The 24,044-nt window shown below is 41.4% G+C and overlaps 1 protein-coding gene across 3 annotated transcripts in view; it reads right to left on the bottom strand.

Annotated features, from left to right (window-relative positions):
* Nucleotides 1-4,559: 4,559 nt before the first annotated feature.
* LOC122542210 (carnitine O-palmitoyltransferase 1, liver isoform-like) overlaps nucleotides 4,560-24,044 on the bottom strand; it is a 99,562-nt gene continuing 80,077 nt past the window's right edge. For all 3 annotated transcript variants that reach the window (XM_043679700.1, XM_043679702.1, XM_043679701.1), the window contains exons 14-19: nucleotides 20,967-21,131; nucleotides 18,523-18,657; nucleotides 17,699-17,851; nucleotides 16,063-16,176; nucleotides 11,551-11,643; nucleotides 4,560-10,532 (exon numbers count right to left, since the gene is read on the bottom strand). In XM_043679700.1, the coding sequence (XP_043535635.1) occupies nucleotides 10,449-10,532; nucleotides 11,551-11,643; nucleotides 16,063-16,176; nucleotides 17,699-17,851; nucleotides 18,523-18,657; nucleotides 20,967-21,131 (744 nt within the window). In that variant the 3' untranslated portion in view covers nucleotides 4,560-10,448. The remainder of the gene's footprint in view (nucleotides 10,533-11,550; nucleotides 11,644-16,062; nucleotides 16,177-17,698; nucleotides 17,852-18,522; nucleotides 18,658-20,966; nucleotides 21,132-24,044) is intronic.

Raw genomic sequence — 24,044 nt, 5'->3', positions numbered from 1 at the left:
CAGCCCATCGAGTCCACTCCACCATTCAATCATGGCTGATGGGCATTTCAACGCCACTTACCCGCACTCTCCCCGTAGCCCTTTATTCCTTGAGATCAAGAATTTATCAATCTCTGCTTTGAAGACATTTAACGTCCCGGCCTCCACTGCACTCTGTGGCAATGATCTCTATAGACCCACCGCTCTCTGGCTGAAGAAATGTCTCATTTCCGTTCTAAATTGACCCCTCTAATTGAGGCTTTACTCACAAGTCCTAATATGCTCGCCTAATGGAAACAAATTCCCAGTGTCCACCCTTTCTAAGCCATGCATCATCTTGTAAATTTCTAATAGATCTTCCCTCAACCTTCTAAACTCTAATGAATACTTTCCCAGAATCCTCAACTGTTCATCGTATATTAGGCTTACCATGCCAGGGATCATCTGTGAGAATCTCCGTTGGACTTGCACCAGTGCCAGTACGTCCTTCCTGAGGTGTGGGGCCCAAAATTAGACACAGTATTCTAAATGGGGTCTAACTAGAGCTTTATAAAGTCTCAGTAGCACATCGCTGCTTTTACATTCCAACCCGCTTGAGATAAATGACAACATTACATTTGCTTTCTTAACCACTGACTCAACCTACAAGTCAAACTTTAGAAGAATCTTGGACTATCACTCCCAGATCCCTTTGTACTTTGGCTTTATGAATTTTCTCACCGTTTGGAAAAAAAAACAGGCATGGACTATTTTCTAAAGTGCAAGACCTCACATTTGCTCATGTTGAATTTCATCAGCCAGTTCTTGGACCACTCTCCTAAACTGTCCAAATCTTTCTGCAGCCTCCCCATCCCCTCAGAACTACTCGCCTGTCCATCTCACTTCGTATCATCAGCGAACTTTGCCAGAATGCCCCCAGTCCCTTCATCCAGGTTATTTATATATTAAGTAAATACATAAAGTAATTGGCAAAATAACTAGAGATGAGATTTTCTTTTATGCAGCATGTAGTGACAGTTCAAATATACTATCTGCAAATCTAAAATGGATTGAATAGATAAAGGGGGACCAAAGCACAGCTTTGAGGTAAGTGCATTGTACTTTGATAGAATTTATAGACTCCCTGTAGTGCAGCAAGAGGCCATTTGGCCCATCAAGTCTGCACCAATCCTCCAAACATCATCCCACCCAGACCCAAACCCAATCCTATTCCCATAACCTCACATTTGCCATGGCTGACCCACCTAGACTGGACACTATTGGGGAATTTGGTATGGCCAGTCCACCTAACCTGCACATCTTTGGACTGTGGGAGGAAACTCACAGAGAGGAGAACATACAATTTCCACAGTCACTGAAGTCTGGAATCAAACCCAGATCCCTGATGCTGTGACACAGCAGTGCTAACTACTGAGCCGCCTCAATGATTGGCTAGGTCTGTTAAAGACCCATTATAGGCACAATCGGTGAATGGTCTCCTGTCCATTATCATTCTCCGATGTTGTCTTTGATTGTCACAGAATTGGATTTTGCATTAGGTCTCAAGAAGATTTCGGGAGGAGAGTATAAGGTTCACCATCCCTGAACAGTGTTCACACCATGGCATCTTAGTCCTGATCCAAACGACCAGCTCAACTCGGAGTGGGGAGTGATTTGGGGGGGGGGGGGGGGTGGAAGAAGGGATTTGGGTGGTACTGCCCATAGGTTCTAGGGCAGAGCCTGGCACAGAGGAATCACTAAAGCTTATCGTCACATCATTGAATCGGTATCTGAACATGTCCCAATTCCTGTAAAACAATGAATGTTTTCCATTCTTTCTTCCAGACTTACCTGTAAGACATCACACATCATAGCTGTCACTTGAAGATCTGGATCCTCATTTTTGAGTCACTGTTGGTAACTGCAGTGAAATTTTTGATGGAAGCTTCTCAGCTTTGTAAAAAGAGCAGTCATAACCCAAGTGACTCCCTTCTGAAAACTACTACGTTGCTTGGAATCTGCACGGTGCGTGAGTTTGCTGTGTTGGATCAGAATGGAGTCCTTCATGTCCTCCCTGAAAAGCAAACGGGGCACACTTGCACATCGGATAGGGTCAGAATAGGTTGAGTTGCCACAATGTCCATGCCCGAGCAGTGCTCAGATCCAGTTTCCAAAACCTTTCCCCTTTGTGGTCCTCCCCACCCTCCATGTCGAGGCTTGAGAATGATCACAAAGCTTCAGTGAGAATTGTTCGAGTGGGAGGACAGCTGCACAACTTGGTCAGAGTTCTGCTGTGACCACTGCGGTCTCAAAGTTTGCATGCTCAAAACCCCAGCTCACAACCCCCACTTTGGAAGCCCTGCTCTGGCATGGTCATTCCTCTGGTTTATTACTGGCTTGGCAACTGTAAGGTATGGACACTTGCTTTACGCCTAGTGATTTAAAAAATTTTGCAGTCACTGCCAACACAAATGGTCAGTTTACCCTTATACCTCAACTGCTCACTTGTAATGAGGCATTGGACGAGGGGATGCTGTGGACCGATTTTGCCTCGTTGGTTTTCTATGCTCTTACTATTTGGTTGAGGACTACACAGAGGACTTGTGGATGGAAGGAGGGCTCATGATTACTGTCAGCTCCATGCTTGATACTGGTCTACTGTCTGGCCAGTGTTCCTGGTTTTCAGGTATGGCTACCCTAAAGCTATCAATGTGGCTCCCACAAGAATGGCTACTTGGTGAAAGGCTGCCTAAACCCTGACAGGAATATTCAGAATTATGAGGCTTACAAAGGAGAAAATATGGCAGAGAACTACTTTTCTTCCCCTCTGCACTAGTGTGGTGAAATTAATGTTAGCCAGCACTCAATCACCAGAACTTTCAATATCCCCATGTCACTGTTACTGATACTACTGTTACCAATGCTGTCAGTCTGAAATGTAAGGAAACTGGATGATAGTTGAAGCACCTCCTTTAATGTTTATAAAGGTCAATAGTAGAGAGATTCCAAGCCTCTGCAGCACAGGTCAATGCATATTTTAGTTCGATTCCTATTATTACCATGAACTAGTGGTTTAACAGGCATCGATGATTTACCAGTGCCACCCAATCCTCGTGCATGCTGGACAATGCAAACTGTACTGTGTAGTTTTAACATCACAGAATCACAAAATTATGAAGGTGCAGGAAGCAGCCGTTTAGTCCTATCGCCACCACACTGGCTCTCCAACTGAGCATTACTTAGTGCCAATCTCCAAACTTTTCCCAGTAACCTTGTGAATTGTCTGTATTCAGATAATGCCCTCGAATGAACCACATTTCCAGGCAGTAGATTCTAGATGTGAACCACTCAATAACACAAAGGTATTTCGGCATATTGCAACTGCTTCTCTTGCAAATCAATTCAAATTTGTGCTCTCTGGGTCTTTATCTTGGTATGACTTATAGAAGCAGGAACAATTTCTACCCATCTATTGGTGCGGTCCCCTCAGACACTCGCCATGATTTTGGAAACCTCGATCGAATTTCCCTCAGCCTTCTCCTCCTGAAGGTGAAAAGTCCCACATTCTCCAATTTATCTTCATAACTAAAAACTAAATTCAAAGAAAACCTTCAAAGTGAGAAAGCTTGGCTGCACAGAATCTTCCACAAACAGCCCCCCACTATCCAACCAGATGAACTGTTGTGACCAAAGGATTGTGCCCCCTTCATGGGCATTAATGACTTCTCTAAACTTAAACACACACACACACTACAGGTTAATGTCCTTGCTGTAATGCAATTTGGAGCCTGTCTGAATTCACAGAATCATAGTAACATAGATATAGAAACAGACATTAGGAGCAAGAATAGGTTATTCAACCCTGTGCACTATTCACCACTCAATGTCTAATCATTGAGCCCAATAGCCTAATCCTACCCTAAGCCACAAAATCTACCTTTTTTAAAAAACACAATGGTTTCTCCTCAACAGTTTTCTGTGGCAGTGAATTCCACAGGTTCACCATTCTCTGGCTGAGGACATTTCTCCTCATCTCACTTCTAGAAGGACTTATCCCTTATCCTTAAACTATGACGCCCTAGTTCTGGATTCCCCCACCATTAGGAATATCCTTCTTGAGGCCAACATTTCTAGTCCCGTGGGAATTTATAGATTTCCATGAGATTCTCCACATAGTTCTTCTAAATTCCAGAGAATCCTAACCGACTCAATCTTTCCTCAAGTCTGTCCTATCATGCCAAGAATCAATTTGGTAAACCTTTGTTGCATTGAGTTCATGGTTCTACTCAGTTTAGGTTTCCTTCATGTGTAATTTAACCCCTTGCCCCCTACCAGCAAAGAGTAATTCTGTCAAAAACGGGTGTGGGTCTTCTACATCCAGATCCCACCAGCCAGTTTAAAGGGCTGCAAAGTCTCGATTACAATTCTGGAAAAAAATCTGGTCACAATGACATTTGGCTCCAGGTGCATATGCACAGTCAGTCACATATTTTCATAAATAAAAACACATACTTGACATTAAATGGCCATGCTTAGAAATTCACACACATTCATAAACCCAGGATGGCATCCAGAAATAATGGAGACAGTACACTGATAAGTTTCAGGCAACTGATATTTTACTTCTGAATATCCCTTACTGATTGCATTGATACCTGCATAGACATTTACAGAAAAGAAAGAAATTCAAAAGAATTCAGAGATAATAAAAACAACCGATAATGCAACAAACACGATTTGACATAGGAGACAAAATTCTTCTAATGACACTGAAAATGAGAGCACCAAATGGAGAGAGATACCCGTTCCCACTCAAAGTAAGTGGGTTTTGTGCACAATATTTAACAGGAGTTTTGTGCGACTGCAGTTCTGACCAGGCTGACAAGGTGTTCGTAGGTGTGCTGCTTGTTCCTGCACATGTTCTGCTGCATTACTTTTAAAAAAAAAATGTATAGCACTCAAGAGGACAATTCTGCACTCGCTGTTGTTCCCATTTTATTCCTACAGAAAGACAGCTGGGAGTTGCAATCAGGAATAATTCACAGTAGACCAATAAACAAGTGAGTGGATAGCAGAAGTCATGAACCACAACTGCATCTGCCAAACAGAGGGCTATTCAAACAATAGCATTTCAAGCCCAGAGTTAAATCCTCAAATCACTTGGCCAACTAGGAATCTATGTCTTTAAAGATATTACAGACTAGATTATTAATAATGTGGACAAATTCATACTACGTAGTCTTTGTGTTTTATGAATATGTAAAAGAAAAAGAGGCTATTACAAGTTTGGAACTTGGATTTAAACTTGAGGGCTTTGAAAGAATGGATTACATTCATGGGATTATACCAGGTTCTATCACACATAGATTTGAAATTATTATTCACCGCTCAATGCAATGCATCAAGAGTCACAAGAGATGGGGCACACAGGATCGAGGCAATATTCTGTAGTCTTTCAAAACTCTAATTAATAGCGGTGAAGATGCCAAAGCAACTCAAGACCTCTTCTTCACTAAGAGCGCCAACTACTTGCTGGGAATCAGATGTCATCCAGTGCCTCTCTCATAGGCAATGGGCAGCAACAAACTTCACAACCTTAAAGAACATCAAAGCTGAGCCTGATCAAGAGAACCACACACACGCGCAGACAGATGGTGACATAAGCGCACACAGATGGTGACATACATACATACACACACACAAACTCTTCCATCCACCCCCAGATGGTGACACAGACACTGGCACACACAAAAATAGCAACATGCTCCAGCAGCAGTGACTGGGTGAAATCATAGTGGATTTTTCCCCTCCCTGGTCCACCTACTCTTGTTCCACAACCCTTGCTGAGATCAGCTAACTCAGCAGGGACTCAGGACCACCTGTGACAGGCCTGATCTCCCAGCTCAGCCTGGATACAGGACATTTTAAGCCATGGGTGTTGCAGCATCTTTAACTCAAAGAAATTTGAGGTTTTCAGGAATGCTAGGCAATACACAGGATGGGAGTTGTCTGGTAAATAAGTGAGCAAGTTTAGTGCTCCTGCCACTAGGTAAAACTATCCAGGTTTTGAACTCCACTTGGACAGGGCCAATGAGACTGACGCTGCAGCTCTAAAGTCACTGTTCTGAATCGGTGTCATGTGAACTTATCTTACTCTCAGAATGGGTCATTCTGGGGATCCCTAAAATCCTCCTGTGTTATCTATGTCCACAGTAAGCTTCAGGTAACTGGGGACCTGCGTGTCTATGAATCAGACAGCAAATCTTTCCAACAGAGCATGACCTGGTTGATTCTACTCTACATCTGAAAAACGTAAATTCACACTACCACTAAAGCAGGCCAGTGAGATTCTGTGGTTTCTCTCCTTCCCCAAGCCTCACAAGCAGGAATGTTGGAACTCTACATAGGGTTCGTTCCAAAGCTTTAACCTTGGCAGAGACCACTTTGCAGTGTCGCACCAAGCTTTCTAATGAAAATGCACCACAGCCAAACCAGAAGCAGCTCTGATGAAATTGCTAGTGGAGGTCTTTGTAATCAACCTCCATTCTTTCTTCCTGGCAATATATTTCCTGTCTTATGGGAGAGGGACAGAAATCTCAAACTGTTAAGTCCACACAGCCCTGTGCACTCCTCACATTGTACTAGTATGGCACTTCATTGCTGTACACTGCACTATTTGAACACACCGTATTGTGGTAATTTGATACTCCTTTCTCACAGTTCAGCCACTCCTGAATTTAACCCTCAAGTTGTGCACTTTTATCCTTGACTTTCCACTGGAGAAAAGGCACAAATTTGAAACAAGTTCAAAACTCTACCTTAAATATAACTCATTCGGTTAGGCTGAAACTGTTGCACTAAAGACTAAGAGGTGTAATGATTTAAGGGCAAAATCTAAAACAGTAAAATATTAACAATTTTAAAAATACCAGAAATGTAACAGAAAAAGACATTCATTCCATAAACGTACAGTGGAGATAAGTGTTGGTGTGACTGAAGACTGCAATCGTATAATATGGTCCTTTGGTCACACTGCTCTTTGGTAACGTGTCAGGAACCTTCTGCAATTGATCTCAAACTTGGTCCTTATGATCACCACACACAGCTTTCGACCCCATGCCAAAATCAGCTAATTGTTTAATCGTAATTGTAAATTATTCTCTCTCATATAGACAAAGGTCATACCGTGTTACCCTGAAAATGCAGAGTCCTGAGAATCACTTTGACACACACGTTGCATCACAAGTGAGGTCTGGTTTAACTTTGGTTCAGCTCCCACCATGTCTGGAATGTGCTGCTTTAAATCAAACTACATCACTGTTGCTAAAATAGATCAATTGTGGACAAGTTGACTAACTGCTTATAGTATAACCAGATCAAGTCTGATAACTTACTTCCCTATGGGACATGTTTCAAAACAAGTCAGCACTGTCAAGATTAAACTGAATACAATTGCAAAATGCCACCACTAATATCAGATTTCCTCCGAATTATGGGATAGGCTCTTTGTAATTTATTTGCACCTGAGTTAAGATTTTTTCCTCAACTCTCATGCTGTGCAACATGAGGTTTTCTCAGAGGCAACATTTGTACACAATCAGCTGCTGACATTGAATAAATGCAACAACCTGATGAACAGCCCTTAACATGAGCGTCCTGACAAGCAGGTGGCTTAGTAGTTACCAGCAACACATGCCTTCACATGCTATCATGTGGAATCTTGAACAGTGCCAGTGTGTCACACTGCTTAAGCAATGTCGTAAGCCCTGCTGTCGTGCTCAGGACTGGTAAGATTTGACGTACTATTAAAACACCAATTAAATAACATTTATAAAATGATTTGCAAGGGGGAGATTATATTTTCTTAAAGGCAAAGAGAGAAAGTGTGTGGAAAATAACCCTGGTCGAAACAAATCCTTCTCACTTATTTTTTTTCATATATAAAAGGGGCATTTTAAATCCCTACCGAGACCCAAGATCTCCATTTTGCATTTTATCGGCTATGATCAAAGTTTTGCAAATGTTACAGAAAGTTATTTTAAGTGTGATTGTCATTTAATCATCCTTCAATCACTTCTTAATTCCATCGTTTCAATCTGTTCCTAGTGTTCAAGACTCCCAGCTTCTACTTCCTCCTCCCTTTTGGTTTAACGTGTAGCTGTCCTGCCAGACAGTCCTAGTGTCTTGCAGTAATGACTTCATGGAATTGTTAGTTTAATAGAATACATACAAATACATTATAAATACCATGGACCTAAACTCATCCTCTTGCTTCTGGTTAGCCAGTTATTCACAAATCTGTTAATGTCTTAGTCTGGGTCTGGATGTGGCATGATTAGTTCTGCAGATGTGAGGGCAGAACAATTGGTGAAAAGAAATGGCTTGCAGGGTCAGGTTGCACAATTTTGAAGTGAAATTTTAGTATCACTAGTATAAAAAGGAGGTGGATGTAAGGGACGGAGCAGAAACCCTCTGATTTTAACAGTTATAATCTGAGCATCAGTTAAACATCACACCTAAAATTTGATTAAAAAGGCAAATAGTGGCAACCTTCCCAAATACAGTTACAAATTTGCTGTGATGTTTTGTGATGAGGGCTGCAACATTGTGCATTCAATTCCTACAGCCCCCACCTGAACCAAAAAGATAACTACAGATTCATCTTAATAGTTGTTTTTTATTCAATTCATGATTCCCCAGCATGCCCAGCTCCTTTTCCACTGCCACATTTTATTTAGTTCCCAGTGAATTTTACTCCAGTTGTGGTCGATGAGGACTTAACTTCCATTAGGTTTTCCAAATTTACATCCCATAGAGGCTGTGAAAAATGAAGGTTGCCCATAATCTTGAGAAATGGAAAACTGGCTAACCAGAGGTTCAGCTTAATGAAAACAAATAAATTCTATATTTAATAACTGCATTTAAAGGCACCAGCTTCAACAGACAGAGCTTGAACTTAACAGTTTTAAAAACAAGGCAATTGCCAAAGATAAAAATGGCTCAAAAAAAAAAGAAAGTTTTGTCAATCTTCAGAAGATTATGTTTAAACACAGAAAATCCAAATTTCTTTCTTAAAATCCACCACAAGGCCAACGGTGAGTTAATAGATGTGGATAGGATGCGAAATACTTTCTCTACAGTAATTGAATTTGATGCAGCTTTCTGTTCCTTGTTTCTCAGGGTACATGTCAAATGATTGGCTGGTTAAGAGTGAAACAAATGATTTGTTCTGCATTCAAGTACATTCTTCTGCCTAGCCCTGTACATTAATGGAATTTAGATTTTAATAATGATTTGGAGAAGGGAACTATCATTTCATTGCTAGCCACCACAATCAGATTCAGTACCCATTGAATGGAACAGAAATTTCTCTCAGACAAGTGCAACCATTTCCATGTGTTAAATGCAATCAAGACTTCTCAACTTTTTGAAGTTGCTATTTATAAATACAAGTCCCTTCCCCTTACTGCTGACCACCACACCAGCCGTGATCCCGGTAATCAGTTGTTCATTGTTAGATATAGTTCACAAATCCAACGGCACCACTGACTTTACAATAATGACAGTACTACAGTAGCAGTGGTGCAAAAGTAATGCTGTCCCCAGGCGTTGTACTATGCTTTGGGTATTGACTATCCCCAGATTTTTTTTACATTAAAAAAAATCAAGCTTTTAAGGAAATACATTGTGTCTAGTAAAGGTGTTTGGACATTTTGCACTCTTGCTGTCCTCTTACATTTTGAAAGCTCTGTGCAATTAGGCACAAGGGGTGTGATGCTGCAATTAAAACTGGAACCCTTTTCTCTTTGATTAGAATAGTTCTTCCTCCATAATGATCCAAGGCACATTAAGCAAAATGATGCCCTCAAACCAAACAGAAAGCTGCAGCAAATGTTATTTTTAAACCTTTCACCACTTTACTCATCGCTGCGTTTGCAGACCTGGGAAGTGAATCGTTCCAGATTAGTATCAGCCTTCCCTTCCCAGGCTATAGTAGGCCAATCTCTCCCATTTTGCTGATTGTTTGCATTCTGGTATTCCCAGAGTCTTCATGTGAGGTTTAGACGTTCACTGCTCTACTGTATATCCCAACTGCAAAGATATATAGGTGTGCAACACCAAAGTAGAACACACGGTGCAGGTCACGCAAGGTAACTGAGAATGGCAAGAATAATAAAATGTTATAGCTTAACCTTTTGTCGGGAAAATGGCACTTAAATAGTTAATGTTAAGTTCAAGCTCTGTCTCCTCCGCACATCAGAATTCCAACGGTAAATCCCTTTCTTTTGCATTGTTGTTGCTTTTTTTTAATTTAAGATCAGCCCCCTTGACACAAATGAATAAATAATGCAAGTTGACAAAAAAAACAGTGCATACGCACGCCAAGTCCTTTAGCAGAACAAACTGTTCAAGCAACCTCGGGTGTGCAGGATCCTCAGTGTTTTTCTTCCCCTCCCTTTTGTTGTGTCAGGCAGGTAAAATGGTTACATTTAGGGCTTTCTTGCATCCAAATTGAAGAGCGCAAGGATGTCTGACATCGCTTGGATGATGTTTTTACCAAAACGATGTGCGTCCTTTTGGAAAGTAATAAGGGAAAGGAATTTGTTAGTACCATTTCAGAACCGTACATTTTATATGTCTTTTCTCCAATTGAGTGGCCTCTACAGTATGATTTTTCTGGACAATCACACTAAAACGAACCCAATTCATTAAAATTAATACATAATTCAGTTTGCTCACGCATCACAAATACTAACTTTCAGCTTGAGTCACTACCCCACTTTTAACCTTTCACTTTCTCTAGCACAAGAATTGGTCTTGCTTGTTCTGTGAACTGATCTCCTGTCCATTCCTTGCTTCCATTTCCCCAGTGACTAACAGTTATATATCCCAACACTCCTGGACTTTTTTTAGATTAGATTATTAGATTAGATTAGATTAGATTACTTACAGTGTGGAAACAGGCACTTCGGCCCAACAAGTCCACATCTATCCGCTGAAGCGTAACCCAACCATACCCCTACATTTACCCCTTACCTAACACTACGGACAATTTAGCATGGCCAATTCACCTGACCTGCACATCTTTTGTACTGTGGGAGGAAACCGGAGCACCCGGAGGAAACCCACGCAGACACGGGGAGAAGGTGCAAACTCCACACAGTCAGTCGCCTGAGGCGGGAATTGAACCCGGGTCTCTGGCGCTGTGAGGCAGCAGTGCTAACCACTGTACCACTGTGCCGCCCACTTCTCTCCCTAAATTATTCTGCTTCCAGTGCTTTTGAGGGATTTGATAAAGACCAGTTATCAGTTGCTGAGATGAGCTCTGGCTCAAACTGGAGCTGCTTCCACAGCACACAAATTCCAGGCACAGATCTTATTCCTAATAGCTCAGTTGTGCTCTCGTATGCTTTATGACAATGTGGCTCACCTGATCATATTCCTTAATCTTTGTGAACGCAGAATACCAATAGGAAGCTGCAGACTACCCAAAAATTTCCTGGACATCAGATTTTGAAAGTACAATGAAAGCACAAACTTGCTTCCAACACAAATGAAAAGGTAAGAAAGGAGTGTGTGCTGGAACTTTACCGTTAATGGGCTGGAGACTTTGCAAGAGATGTGGAAGTTGATGAGATTTTCTCCGACGATAATGTAAGAAACACCGTAACCATCATCTGCAACCTAAGCAACAAAGAGTTGCAAAGTGTTTAATAAAAAAATCCTTTTGTGGTTTCATCTAAGTTTTCATCCTCAGCTGGGAACATCTTTTAAAATACATTATACCGTGTTCAATTGTTATTTGTTTGACTGAGTGGTGAATAGGTGATCTCTATTCACTGTCCTTAATTGATTCCACATCCAGGCTTAACCAGAGAAAAGTATTCAAAGCAGTAGAAAGAGCGGAAAGCCAGAACTGAAGAATGGAGTATATATTTTAAAAACACTGAATACAACACTGCAGATTAAGTTCATACATACAAAAATAAGTTTCTACTTTGAGTAGAAACACATTCATGAATTTGGCTGGGTCCAATGATTGCTCAACACTAATAATCCTCTTGAGAAGATTACAGCAATTTGTCCTCCTACTGCAAGCGTAGTGACGTTGTAGTAAACCACTATGCTTTACAGAATTGAATCCATAATTCTACTCAATAAAGTGTAGTGGTTTACCACAACCTTGAGAGGCCAGTTTAGAAGACAGACAAGAGTCAATCAGATTGTTGTGGGCCTAGAGTCACATGTAAACCAGACCAGCTAGTGATGGCAGATTTCAGCCCTCAAAAGACAAATCAGTAAAACAGATGAAATAAATACCAAACTGCTTAAGAAACTCAGTAGGTTTGGCACTGTCTGTGGAAAGAGAGTGTGTTAACAGAGTCCAACATGACTCTTCTTCGGAACTGTTCCAAGGGAGAGAGTTACACTGGACATTTTTCCCTCCACAGATTCTGCAGGATTTATAGAATTTCTCCAGCACTTTGTTTTTATTTCAGATTTCCAGTATAGAATCAGAATCCCTTGTGTGGAAGCAGGCCATACAGTCTATCGAGTCCACACTAACCTTCTAAAGAGCATCCCACCTAGACCTACCACCCTACTGTCCCTGTAACCCTGCATTTCTCATGGCTAACCCACCCAGCCTGAGCACCCTTGGATACTACAGGCAATTTTATCATGGCCATTCCATGTAATCTACACATCTTTAGACCGTTGTATGTAGCTTGACCACCCGGAGGAAGCCCACGTAGACATGGGGAGAACATGCAAACTCTGCACAGACAGTGACCCATGGCTGGAATCAAATTCGGGTCCCTGCTGCTATGAGGCAGCAGTGTCAATCACTGAGCCATCGTGCTGTACTGTATCCACAGTATCTTGCTTTTAGTTGAACCAGAGAACTTTTCCAAGTAACAAACCAGTAGTTTTTGTGGTCACCATAATTGATATTTGTTTTTTTCCCTGAATTCAGTTAATTAATTCAAAGGTCCTCAGTTTCCTTGAATGTATTTGAATTGGCATAGAATCATTTATCTAAAAGATGCCCTTAAGACATGGCAACAAATTATAACGAAAGGTTGTCTGCGGTGATAACACTGGTTGACAAGCAGCTGTAGCAGTCAGAGTAGCACGAGAACTAAGAGGACAACACATCCCGGACTTGGGAAAGTTTGGGACTTGTAGACAGGGAGCGATTGGACATTCTAGGGAGGGGGAGTTCCAGGGTGGGATCTTGGTTTGCTCAACAATCAAGTTTCCAATATTGCAAGCTCAAAGCCACTGCTCTTTTCATAAACTGAACACTGTGTAATACTGACAAATATCATGGGAGTAACCCACTGGCAGTCCTTTCAACTAAGTTGCGCTGCAGAGCACAGGTGCCTCTTTTTAAAAAAGATGAGGTAGAAGAATAAATAACAAGTTATTACTCTTTTAAAGGGATGTGAGCATTGCAGGCAAGGGCAGCATTTGTTACCTATCCAGAATTGCTCGAGGTGGTCAGGGTGAGCTACCCTCTGAATCAGCTGCAGCCCATCTGGTTAAGTTATATTCAATGCTGTAAGGAATGGAGTTCCAGGATTTTAAATCAACAGTGAAGGAACAGCTTCAATATAGCTCCAAGGCTGGTGTGGGGTTTGGAGGGGAACTTGCAGGCAGTGGTCCCATGCAACTACTGCACTTGTCCTTCCAAATGGATGAGGTTGCAAACGTGGCTGGTGCTTTCAAAGGAGCTTTGGTGAGTTACTGCAATCTAATGTCTGTACATATTGGTGCTAATCAAGCAAGCTGCTTCGTCCTGGCTGGTGTTACTTGCTGTGAGATTCCTAGCCTCTGATCTGCTGTTGTAACCACACTATTTATATGGCTAATTCAGCAGTGTCTGGTCAACGGTAATGCCCCGAATGTTAATATGAGGAATTCAGTGATTGTAACACTGCTGAATGTCAAGGGACAATGGTTAGATTCTCCCTTGTAGAGGATGGTTACTTCTTAGTGCAAGCGGTGTACTTTTTGTTAGTACTGTGCTCAATTTTATCATGGACACATGTAAAAGATTTGAGTAGTGAGAAGGAAGATAAGAGACTTGAGGAAGGCAGAGACAGTTTAATAGAATGGACAGGCTGGTGGGTAGTGTACTTTGATGTAATCCAAAATTCACGTCACTGGATTATAACCCAACAGGTTTATGTGAAACTGCAAGCTGTCAGAGCCCCCGCTTCTTCCTCAGGCAGCTAGCGAGGGCTCCAAAAGTTTGCCGTTTCAAATAAATCTGGATCTTAATCTGGTGTTGAGATTTTTGACTTTGCCAACCCCAGTCCAAGACTGGCACCTCAACATGCTAGTTTAACGTAGTCAAATGATTATAGCATTTGGTCGAAAAGAAGAGAGGACTTTTACAAAACAAAGATTCTGAAAGGTGCACATGAACTAAGGGAATCAAGAGTTCAAGTACTTTAATGTTTGAAATACAAATAAAGAGGCATTGAGGGTGCAGCTACACCACATGGATTGCAGTGGTTCATGAAGGCAGCAGTTCATGAAGGCAGCCAACCACGATCACCTCAAATTCCATTAGGAACAGGCACTAATGCTGATCTAGCTGGTGACACTCACATCCCTTAAATTTTTTTTTTAAATCCTAATTCAAGCAAAACAACTCTATGTGACCCCTTTGTCTACCAACCACGTTTTGATCATATTGCTACATATCTTTACAAAACGTGTGAATTTTCTTATCCATTAATTTTAATCTTGACTGCCTTTCTCCAGTCACATTTCTCCTTTATCCCGGTCACTTTGTATCCTTGTGTTCCATCACTCAGCCAGCTATATTGTTATCACTGTTTGCCACCATCAAGTTACCGTCCTGTCAGTTACTTGCTGATATGTTTCCACAGGTGGCAAACAGTTTGCCAAGGTGTTCACTGGTCAAGAGTGGACTGAAACAAAGAATGAATCAGCAGGATAACAATCATTGTGGAATCTCAGAGCTAAGCCTATTCCAGATCCCACCTCGATCTTCACACATCTTCCATTAGGAGTTTCAGGACAATGGCTAGAAATGACACACTCAGCTGTTTTATTTTGCTTCTTACTACAGCTGTGCTCAGGTTGAACAAACTTAACAAGTACCTTTGAATTATTTTTAAACTGCTCTCAAAAGCACAGTGCAGTAAACATCACTTTTTGAGATACAGCACTGTCTTATTGATGGTACAGCAGAATGAGCATATTGTACTCTAATTGCAGAGATCTGTGGAATAATTCTGTTTGGAGGAGGGGTAATATAACGGAGTCCAACATTATTGAAGGTGGCAGGACAGGATAAGGAATGGTTTAAAAAGACAATAAAATCCATAAGCACACTGGGCTTTATAAACAGGGACACAGTACAAAAGCACAGAAGTTTGATAGACCAGTACAAAACACCAATTTCAGCCTCAACTAGAGGAGTGCATCCATTTCTGGGCAGGTCACATCACAAACGGTACAGAAAAGATTTCTGAGAATAGTTCCAGGGAAACTAACTTCAGTGACACAGGTAGATGAGGGCATCTGGAGTCTGTCTCCTTGAAGAGAAGGTTGCATGGGTATTTAATAAAAGTGTTCAAAATCATGACGGATCTGGAGATTAATGAGAGAGAAAGTCTTCTCTTTGGTTGAAAGGATCAAGAACCAGAAGACACAAATTAAAGGTGATTGGCAAAGGAGAAACAATGGCATAAGGAAAAACCTTTTTACACAGCAAACGGTTAGAATCTGGTATGCGTGACCTGACAGTGACAGAGGAAGGTGCAGTCAGAGCTTTTTAAAAGTGAATTTGGAAAGGTTTACAGGCATAAGATTAAAATGCAGTTGAGTGGCATTAAGTAGATTGTCCTAACAGAAAATCAGGATAGTCACAACAGGCCTAATAGCTTCTTCTTGTGCTGCACCCAATTCTGACATTGACTGATTGCCACAGATTTATAAAGGTGAGAGGGAGAAAGGGGGAAGCGATGAAGGGAGAGGGGGAGGTAGCAGCAGGGGAGATTGGGAGGGGAAGAGGGGACATAATTAAAACATTAAGTATAACGAAGAAGTAGTCACATTACTCACTGGGCCAAAACCACCACCAATGGAGATGTATTCTGGATGATTTATAAGGTCAAATAGCTCAATCTGCTGGATGGGTGTTTGGCTTGTTGACAGACACCATGGTTCAGAAAGCACCTAAAAGTAAATCCACGTTTAGTTACAGACAAGACAATCAACAAAAATATACTTTTATTGCACAAAAGTCAGAATCAACCATGATAATCCAGTGTTTCATTCTTCATTCTTACTGGCAATTCAAGACACTTATCCTTGTCATGCACATTGGCTTATTCTTTTCCAGAACTTGGAAACTGTTAATTTTCTCATGTCAGTCTTTCCTCCCTTACTATCAAATCTAAACATGACAACATCTAATTCCCTATTTATTCCAATATGTTTTCATGGCATGTCACAACAAGAATGTTTACTAAGTTTTTATAATGACCTAAAATCACTATGTTCATTAAATACTCAGCATTTCATGTTCAGCAGATCGTGAGCATCTGCGGAGAAAAACAGAATCTTGTGGAGGTGCTGTTTTGGCTGCCATCTCGAGCCCAGTACTGCCTTTTGTGTCAAGGCCAACTTGGGCACTTAATGGGTCTTCGCCTGAGATCAAGGGCTTTGAGGAAGGAGTGGCATCTCTCCAGTAGGATTGTCACTATATCCCAACCACAAAAATGATGGCAGGACAGGAATTGTAGGGTGGGAGTTGATAGCATGGGCAGCTGGGTTTGCAAGTCTCCTCCACTCCTCATGACTGAATTAGTTAACCTACAGTGTGGAAACAGGTCATTTGGCCCAACCAGTCCACACCGACCCTCTGAAGAGTAACCCACCCAGACCCAATTCCCTCTGACTAATGCACCTAACACTATGGGCAATTTACCATGGCCAATTCACCCGACCTGCACATCTTTGGATTGTGGGTGGAAACCGGAGCACCCGGAGGAAACCCACGCAGACACGGGGAGGATGTGCAAACTCCACACAGAGTCACCAGAGGCTGGAATCAAACCTGGGTTCCTGGCGCTGACCACTGAGCAACCATGCTGCCCTACTAATGCCAGATATTTGATTCTACATTCAAGTGCCTTGAATGAGGGATCCCCTTTATCTCCAGGAGACACCTCATGTGCATCATATGCCCATTAAGTCACAAATCATGATGGAGAACCATCCTGATAATGAAGTAGTGGCGCACCCGCTATGTTGGGAGAGCACAAGATTCCACCCAAATTTTCCAAACAATTCAGGGTCATCAACCTGAATTACTAACTCCATTTCTCTAGATGCTGCGAAGACGTGCCAAGAATTTCCCATATTGTTTTTATTTTAGATCGCTGACAACTGTAGATTTTCATTTTAATAGAAGATCCTCATCATTGCACCAATCTTTCCTTCACTTGATGTCTTGAATCCAATGCTGACCACCTACAAACCGTACAAGAACGTGAATTGCTCCAAGGAGTCTGTATGGTGTTGTTGGCATCGTCACCAGGATGCAAGACACAGGAGTTAATTGTGAGCTAGCAGCCCTGTTGACTGGCAATAGTGTGTTTAATAATCTGTTGTGCTATAAAATTATTAATAGAGGCTTGATTTACCAGGAACCTGCTTATTTTTTTTTCTAAAATTGGAGTGAACAATGTCTAACCTCTTGAAGGAATGGTGAATTGACTCCAAGGTATTTGGACACCACATAGAGGCAGAAGAGGTGACGATCAACACCACATCCGGTCATGGCAAGTCGGCTGATGTGCTGGTGATTTTTGGCAGCAATACGGAACAGATTTAGACATTCATCAACCTGAGAAGAAAACATTTAAGAAGTGGGAGGTGCAACAGTATTGTCACTGGAGCAGTAATCCAAAGACTCAGGGCAATGTTCTGAGGCATGTTTTTGAATCCCACAATGGCAGATGAGGAGATTTGCAACAATGAAAATCTGGAATTAAAAACTAGCCTAATGGGAACCATGTAACCATGGTCAACTGTTAATTAAAAACCCATCTGGTTCACAATTGACCTTTAGGGAAGGAAATCTGTCTTTGCCTGGTCTAGCCTACATGCGATTTCAGGCCCACAGCAAAGTGGTTAACTCTTAATTGCCTTCTGAAACTGCCCTAGCAATGCACTCAGTTCATAGGCAATTAGGTTTCTTGGTTTTGTTTCTCACCCATCCCTATCTTTGTGGATAGAGTTGATAAATGTTGATCACTTTTCACACAGCAATCACACCTGTTCCTCCTTTATGATGACCCAGTCAATTAAACAAACAATAAACCCCAATCACCGACTTACCTACATGCTACACAACTCTTTCCAAGCTTATTCACACGTTATCTCAATCACCAGGGATAGCAGCCTTTCCTTATCCCATCAATATTTGGGGTTGTGAAATTACAATTTAGTCAATGAAAGAAATGAACTTCCCCCTCTATCCCGTTCCCCACACACAGTACAAATTCTTTTCCTTACCGAAAACTTCTCACTCTCCATGGATGTCACAAAGTTGGACGACTCAACTGTGCATGAGCGCACAGTCTCAGTCCTCCCCTCACGGAACAGTCGAGTCATTGACGATTCATAGGTCAAACAGAATGAACCTTTATCCTGCAAACAGAGAAATTGAGTAAAAAATAAAACATACATTTATGTAGTGTTTCCACAACCATCAGACTTCTGAACGTACTTTAGACAATCGCATTTTAAATTGTAATCATTGTTATGATGTAGGAAAGACTACTGCCAATCTGTTTTCAGCAAACTCTTGCAAAATAATGTGATAATGCCCAAAAGTAACCTGTTTTCGTGATATTGAGGAATAAATGTTGAGTGTGGATGAGCCCTTGAAATGTTATAACAATCAAAGCTATGGGCCAAATGCTGAAAAGTGGGTCCAGTGTAGATAGGTCGCCACAGACTCTACGATGACTGACAGTTAACTACACCATGCAGCATAAATGTTACTTCCTCTTTACTCTGGCATTGCTTGGAAATACCCTAACAAGACAAAAATTTTTTGACTGAACAAGTTTTTTTCAGCAATACTCTCCATTACTTTTATGCGCTGCTCCAGGAAGAGGATGAGAAGGTAGTGCATCCTCCATGCATCATTATTCCAATCTTCTGTTTTGAGGATTTTGTAAGCTTTCCAAAATAAACTATTAACTCACTGAATGTTGGCATCATTGTTGAAGTTAGTACTTATTGCCTACCATGACGTGGTAAGTTACCTTCTTGAATACGTCTGAGTGGCTTGCTCAGATATTTCAAAGGGCCGATTAAGAATCGATCGCATTGAGGGTGGAAAGTCACGTGTAGGTCAGACTGGGTAAGGAGAGCATTGTTCCATTGTTTACAAGGTATTAGTGAAACAGATGGGTTTTTGTGGCAATCCAGTTGTCATGGTCACCTTTACAATGTTAGCCCTTTTTTCCTAATTTAATTAATTGAATATAAATTCCCCAGCTATGATCTCAACTCTTGTACAGAACAATTAGCTCAAGCCTAGTAATATAATCACCACGTCACTCTACCCTACGTATAAACCAAATGCATTGGATTACACTTCAATAACAAACTCACACTTGACTACAGCTCACCTGAACTATACCCTTTATTCAGTGTAAAATTTTAATTCTGCTTTAGTTCCTTGCCCACTGTAGTTTTTGGTTGTTTGTGCCAGATTTGTTTTTTGTTTCTCAGTGTGCCCTTTCAGCAGCACTGAAGGTAATTATGTTGCTCCCAGATGATCTAAAGACTAGAAAGCCTTTGTTGTTGTTTGCTAGTCCTGAAAAGGACAACTTACTCATGGTGTGTCCTTGAGGTTTGCTGTCAAGCACAACTGAGTTAACTCCTTATTAAATTGAGAAACCTTAAAAAGACAAATTTCACAGGATGCTCGATAATCCAACATCTACCCAACCTCCATTCCTATAAAAAGGCTGCAGTTCTTTGCAAACTATGAGCAATAAGATGCAACACTGAAGTGGCAACTTTCACTGGGGAACAATGAGCCAGTGCAGGTTCTAGATTTTTAAGCTATTGGAGTAAGGGATCATGGGTGGAACCATCCAAAACCAATGCCAGGGGAATATTTTCCTGTCCAGGTTCAGAACCTATTGCATTCATCAGACTGGTTTACAATCTTCTGTTGTATTGAGACTCAGTATATAAGTTGCAGCAGGTCTATTCAGTCTCTATGTCATGCGCAACTCTTAAGGAGTTGATAGCAAATTTTAGGAAACATTAACCACAACAGGTCAAAGCAAAACACACTTAACTAGTTTATATCTCTGCTAGTCATTTAAGAAGTTGCATTTAGCAGAATCAAATGTGTCATTTATGTAGGAGTCATACACACTAAAAGAGACCTCTTCCAGAACAATATTAGAATTGAATCTAAAAAAGGAAGCCTGTCTGTTGGCTCAGGCCCTCTCCTCCCCAACTTTCCTGCTGCTTTTTGTTGAGCGGCTCAGCAACCATCTGACCCATCAAACTCTAACACGAGCAGTGGTTCTGAACCACAGCAAACACATTTTTCCTTTTGAGATGGAAATGTGTTGCTGGAAAAGCGCAGCAGGTCAGGCAGCATCTAGGGAACAGGAGAATCGACGTTTCGGGCATTAGCCCTTCTTCAGGTATTAGGCTTTTGCCTAATACAAAAGCACACTGGCTTTTCTCTTTCATAAAATAAGTTACAGAAATTGAAAAATAAAACAGCAGTAACTCTAAAGCCACTACTGAACTCGGACGTACTTTCCATAGCGGGAAACAGCAGAACAGACTTTATTCAAAACCACACCAGCAACTAAGCAACCCAGTTCAAACTCTCGTGTTTGCTCATACTTCCGAATTTCACTCTATTTCAAATCTCAATGGCAAGCAAGTTGCTCCTCTGGCCTTTTTTTGGCCCTTACCCTGAAGTTGGCGAGCTGCAGTGCAATCTGGATGAAGGCATCAGGACTGGTTCGGCACTTCTTAATCATACCTTTACCAAACTTAGTGAAGGGGAATGCATAGAAATCAACATCTTCAGCCAGCCTCTGTGCCACCTTCAGGGAATACATGATCACTTCTTGGCACTGAAGGAAAAATGGAGTAACAAAACAAAAAAAGTTTTGCACAATCAATCAATAACAGAGCTGTTATGAGCTTAACAAGTCTATCAAATATTAATTTCCTCTCTTCAAATGCATTAGGTCAATATATCTGATATGATTCCAAATGTGACACTCCATTTTCTCTTCAAATTGTTTCCACCAATGCCATTAAGCAATGTCAGATGTGTAACCATTTTAGGCTGATGCAAGTGGCAGTATTAGGTTGGATTTATCTATCTCAAGTGGAATCTGCAAGGCTATATTGTGGAAGGCTGCCTGAAACCCAGCAGTAAGTCTAGTTCATTTTGAGGGCCAGGCCAGCAGCTGGGTCACAAGAGTATAAAGTGAAAAGTACTTTATCATAGAAATCAGTTGGCTATTGCATGCTTGGGAGAATATGTGTTGTGGCTGTGAGATTGGAAAATTTTATTTCATACAACTTGCGATTGTCAACCGACAAACAGGGAGGGAGAAAACAGAACGTTGGTTAATACAGAAGAAAATTTCAGGCTGGGCAGTAACAAGAAAGAAATATTTTCTTATACAGACTGTTGGACAAGGATAGAGATACATGGAAACACCACCATCTCACCAAGACCTTTTCAAGGACAACTTGGGATGTGCAATAAATGTTGGCCAACCAGCTGCCCATATCCGTGAATGAATAAAAATTGAGATAGTGATAGTTTAACTGGACTTATTGCATAGCTTGGTTTAAGATAAAAGATGGAATTTATTAATGTTTTTCTTAATACATGATTTTGTTTTTCTCTCAGTGAATGTTTTCTTTCATTTGAACCTTGCAGAATTTCTAAACCACGATTATACCTGATCAATTAATGCTTAGCAATTTTTCACCAGAACTTGTTCCAGGCACAAGGTGGGTCTTGGGGCAAATGTCCGCAGGTAACGGGACGGCTGGAAAATGGAAAGCCTTCAGAAAGGAGATAATGAGAGTCCAGAGAAAGTATATTCCTAATAGGGTGAAAGGGAAGGCTGGATGACTGAAGGAATTGAGGGTTTGAGTTAAGAAAAAGAGGAAAGCATATGTGTCAGGTATAGACAGGATAGTTAGAGTAATCCTCAGAACAGTATAAAGGCAGTAGGAGTAAAATTAAGAGGGAAATCAGGAGGGCAAAAAGGGGACATGAGATAGCTTTGGTAAATAGAGTTCAGGAGAATTCAAAGGGTTTTTACAAATACATTAAGGACAAAAGGGTAACTAGGGAGAGAATAGGGCCCCTCGAAGATCAGCAAGCTGGCTTTTGTATGGAGCTATAGAAAATGGGGGAGATACTAAATGCGTATTTTGCATCAGTATTTACTGTGGAAAAGGACATGGAAGATATAGAATATAGAGAAATAGATGGTGACATCTTGAAAAATGTCCATATTACAGAGGAGGAAGTGCTGGATGTCTTGAAACGCATAAAGGTCAATAAAACTCCAGGACCTGCCACAAGGATCAGTGCTGGGTCTGCTACTTTTCATCATTTATATAAATGATTTGGATGTGAGCATAAGAGGTATAGTTAGTAAGTTTGCAGATGACACCAAAATTGGAGGTGAAGTGGACAGCGAAGGTTACCTCAGATTACAATGGGATCTTGATCAGATGAGCCAATGGGCTGAGACGTGACAGGTGGAGTTTAATTCAGATAAATGCGAGGTGTTGCATTTTGGGAAAGCAAATCTTAGCAGGACTTATACACTTAATGGTAAGGTCCTAGGGAGTGCTGCTGAACAAAGAGACCTTGGAGCACAGGTTCAAAGCTCCTTGAAAGTGGAGTCGCAGGTAGATAGGATAGTGAAGGAGGTATTTGGTATGCTTTACTTTATTGGTCAGAGTACTGAGTACAGGAGTTGGGAGGTCATATTGCGCAGCTGTACAGGACTGTTGGAATACTGCATGCAATTCTGGTCTCCTTTCTATCGGAAAGATGTGAAACTTGAAAGGGTTCAGCAAAGACTTACAAGGATGTTGCCAGGGTTTGAGGATTTGAGCTATAGGGAGAGGCTGAACAGGCTAGGGCTGCTTTCCTTGGAGCATTGGAGGCTGAGGGGTGACTTTAGAGGTTTACAAAATCATGAGGAACATGGATAGAATAAATAGACAAGGTCTTTTCTCTGGGGTGGGGGAGTCCAGAACTAGAGGACATAGGTTTAGGGTGAGCCGGCAAAGATATAAAAGAGACCTAAAGGGCAACGTTTTCATAGAGGGTGGTATGCGTCTGGATGAGCTGCCAGAGGAAGTGGTGGAGGCTAGTACAATTGCAACATTTAAAAAGGTATTTGGATGGGTATATGAATAGGAAGGGTTTGGAGGGATATGGGCCAGGTGCTGGCAGATGGGACTAGATTGGGTTGGGATATCTGGTCAGCATGGGCAGTTTGGACCGAAGGGTCTGCTTCCGTGCTGTACATCTCAATGACTCTATGACTCCGTTATACAGACTGTTACTCTTATAAACGTGCTGAATTGCTTCAAGAGTAAATATATCGCATGTTGCATCGAATCATGAACAATTCAAAAGTTCCAAGTTTGAGCCTCAGCTTTTTCCAAATTAGATCTCATTTGGGGTGCTCCTGTTAGTCTTAATAAATCAGAGTTCCCCTATCTTTTCTTTACTGGCAATTCGCTACTAGATGGTGGATTAAATAGGATAGAAGACTCCACTGTCTAGGTTTACACATGCAAAACCGTCACCTCAGTAAAGGTCTATATTAGAGTCACAGAGATATACAACACAGAAACAGACCCTTCAGTCCAACTCGTCCATGCCGACCAGGAGCACACATGATTATAAGTGATTTTCACTTTAGCAACTGTGAATTCAGCATACCCCAAGAAGCCAAATCTTCAGTTGGGGGTGGGAGGGGGCAAAAAACACATTG

This window comes from Chiloscyllium plagiosum, chromosome 39 (genome assembly GCF_004010195.1).
Source record: "Chiloscyllium plagiosum isolate BGI_BamShark_2017 chromosome 39, ASM401019v2, whole genome shotgun sequence".
NCBI lineage: Eukaryota > Metazoa > Chordata > Chondrichthyes > Orectolobiformes > Hemiscylliidae > Chiloscyllium > Chiloscyllium plagiosum.
Note: the sequence above shows the minus strand (reverse complement) of the source record. Positions and strands in the feature narration are given on the sequence as shown.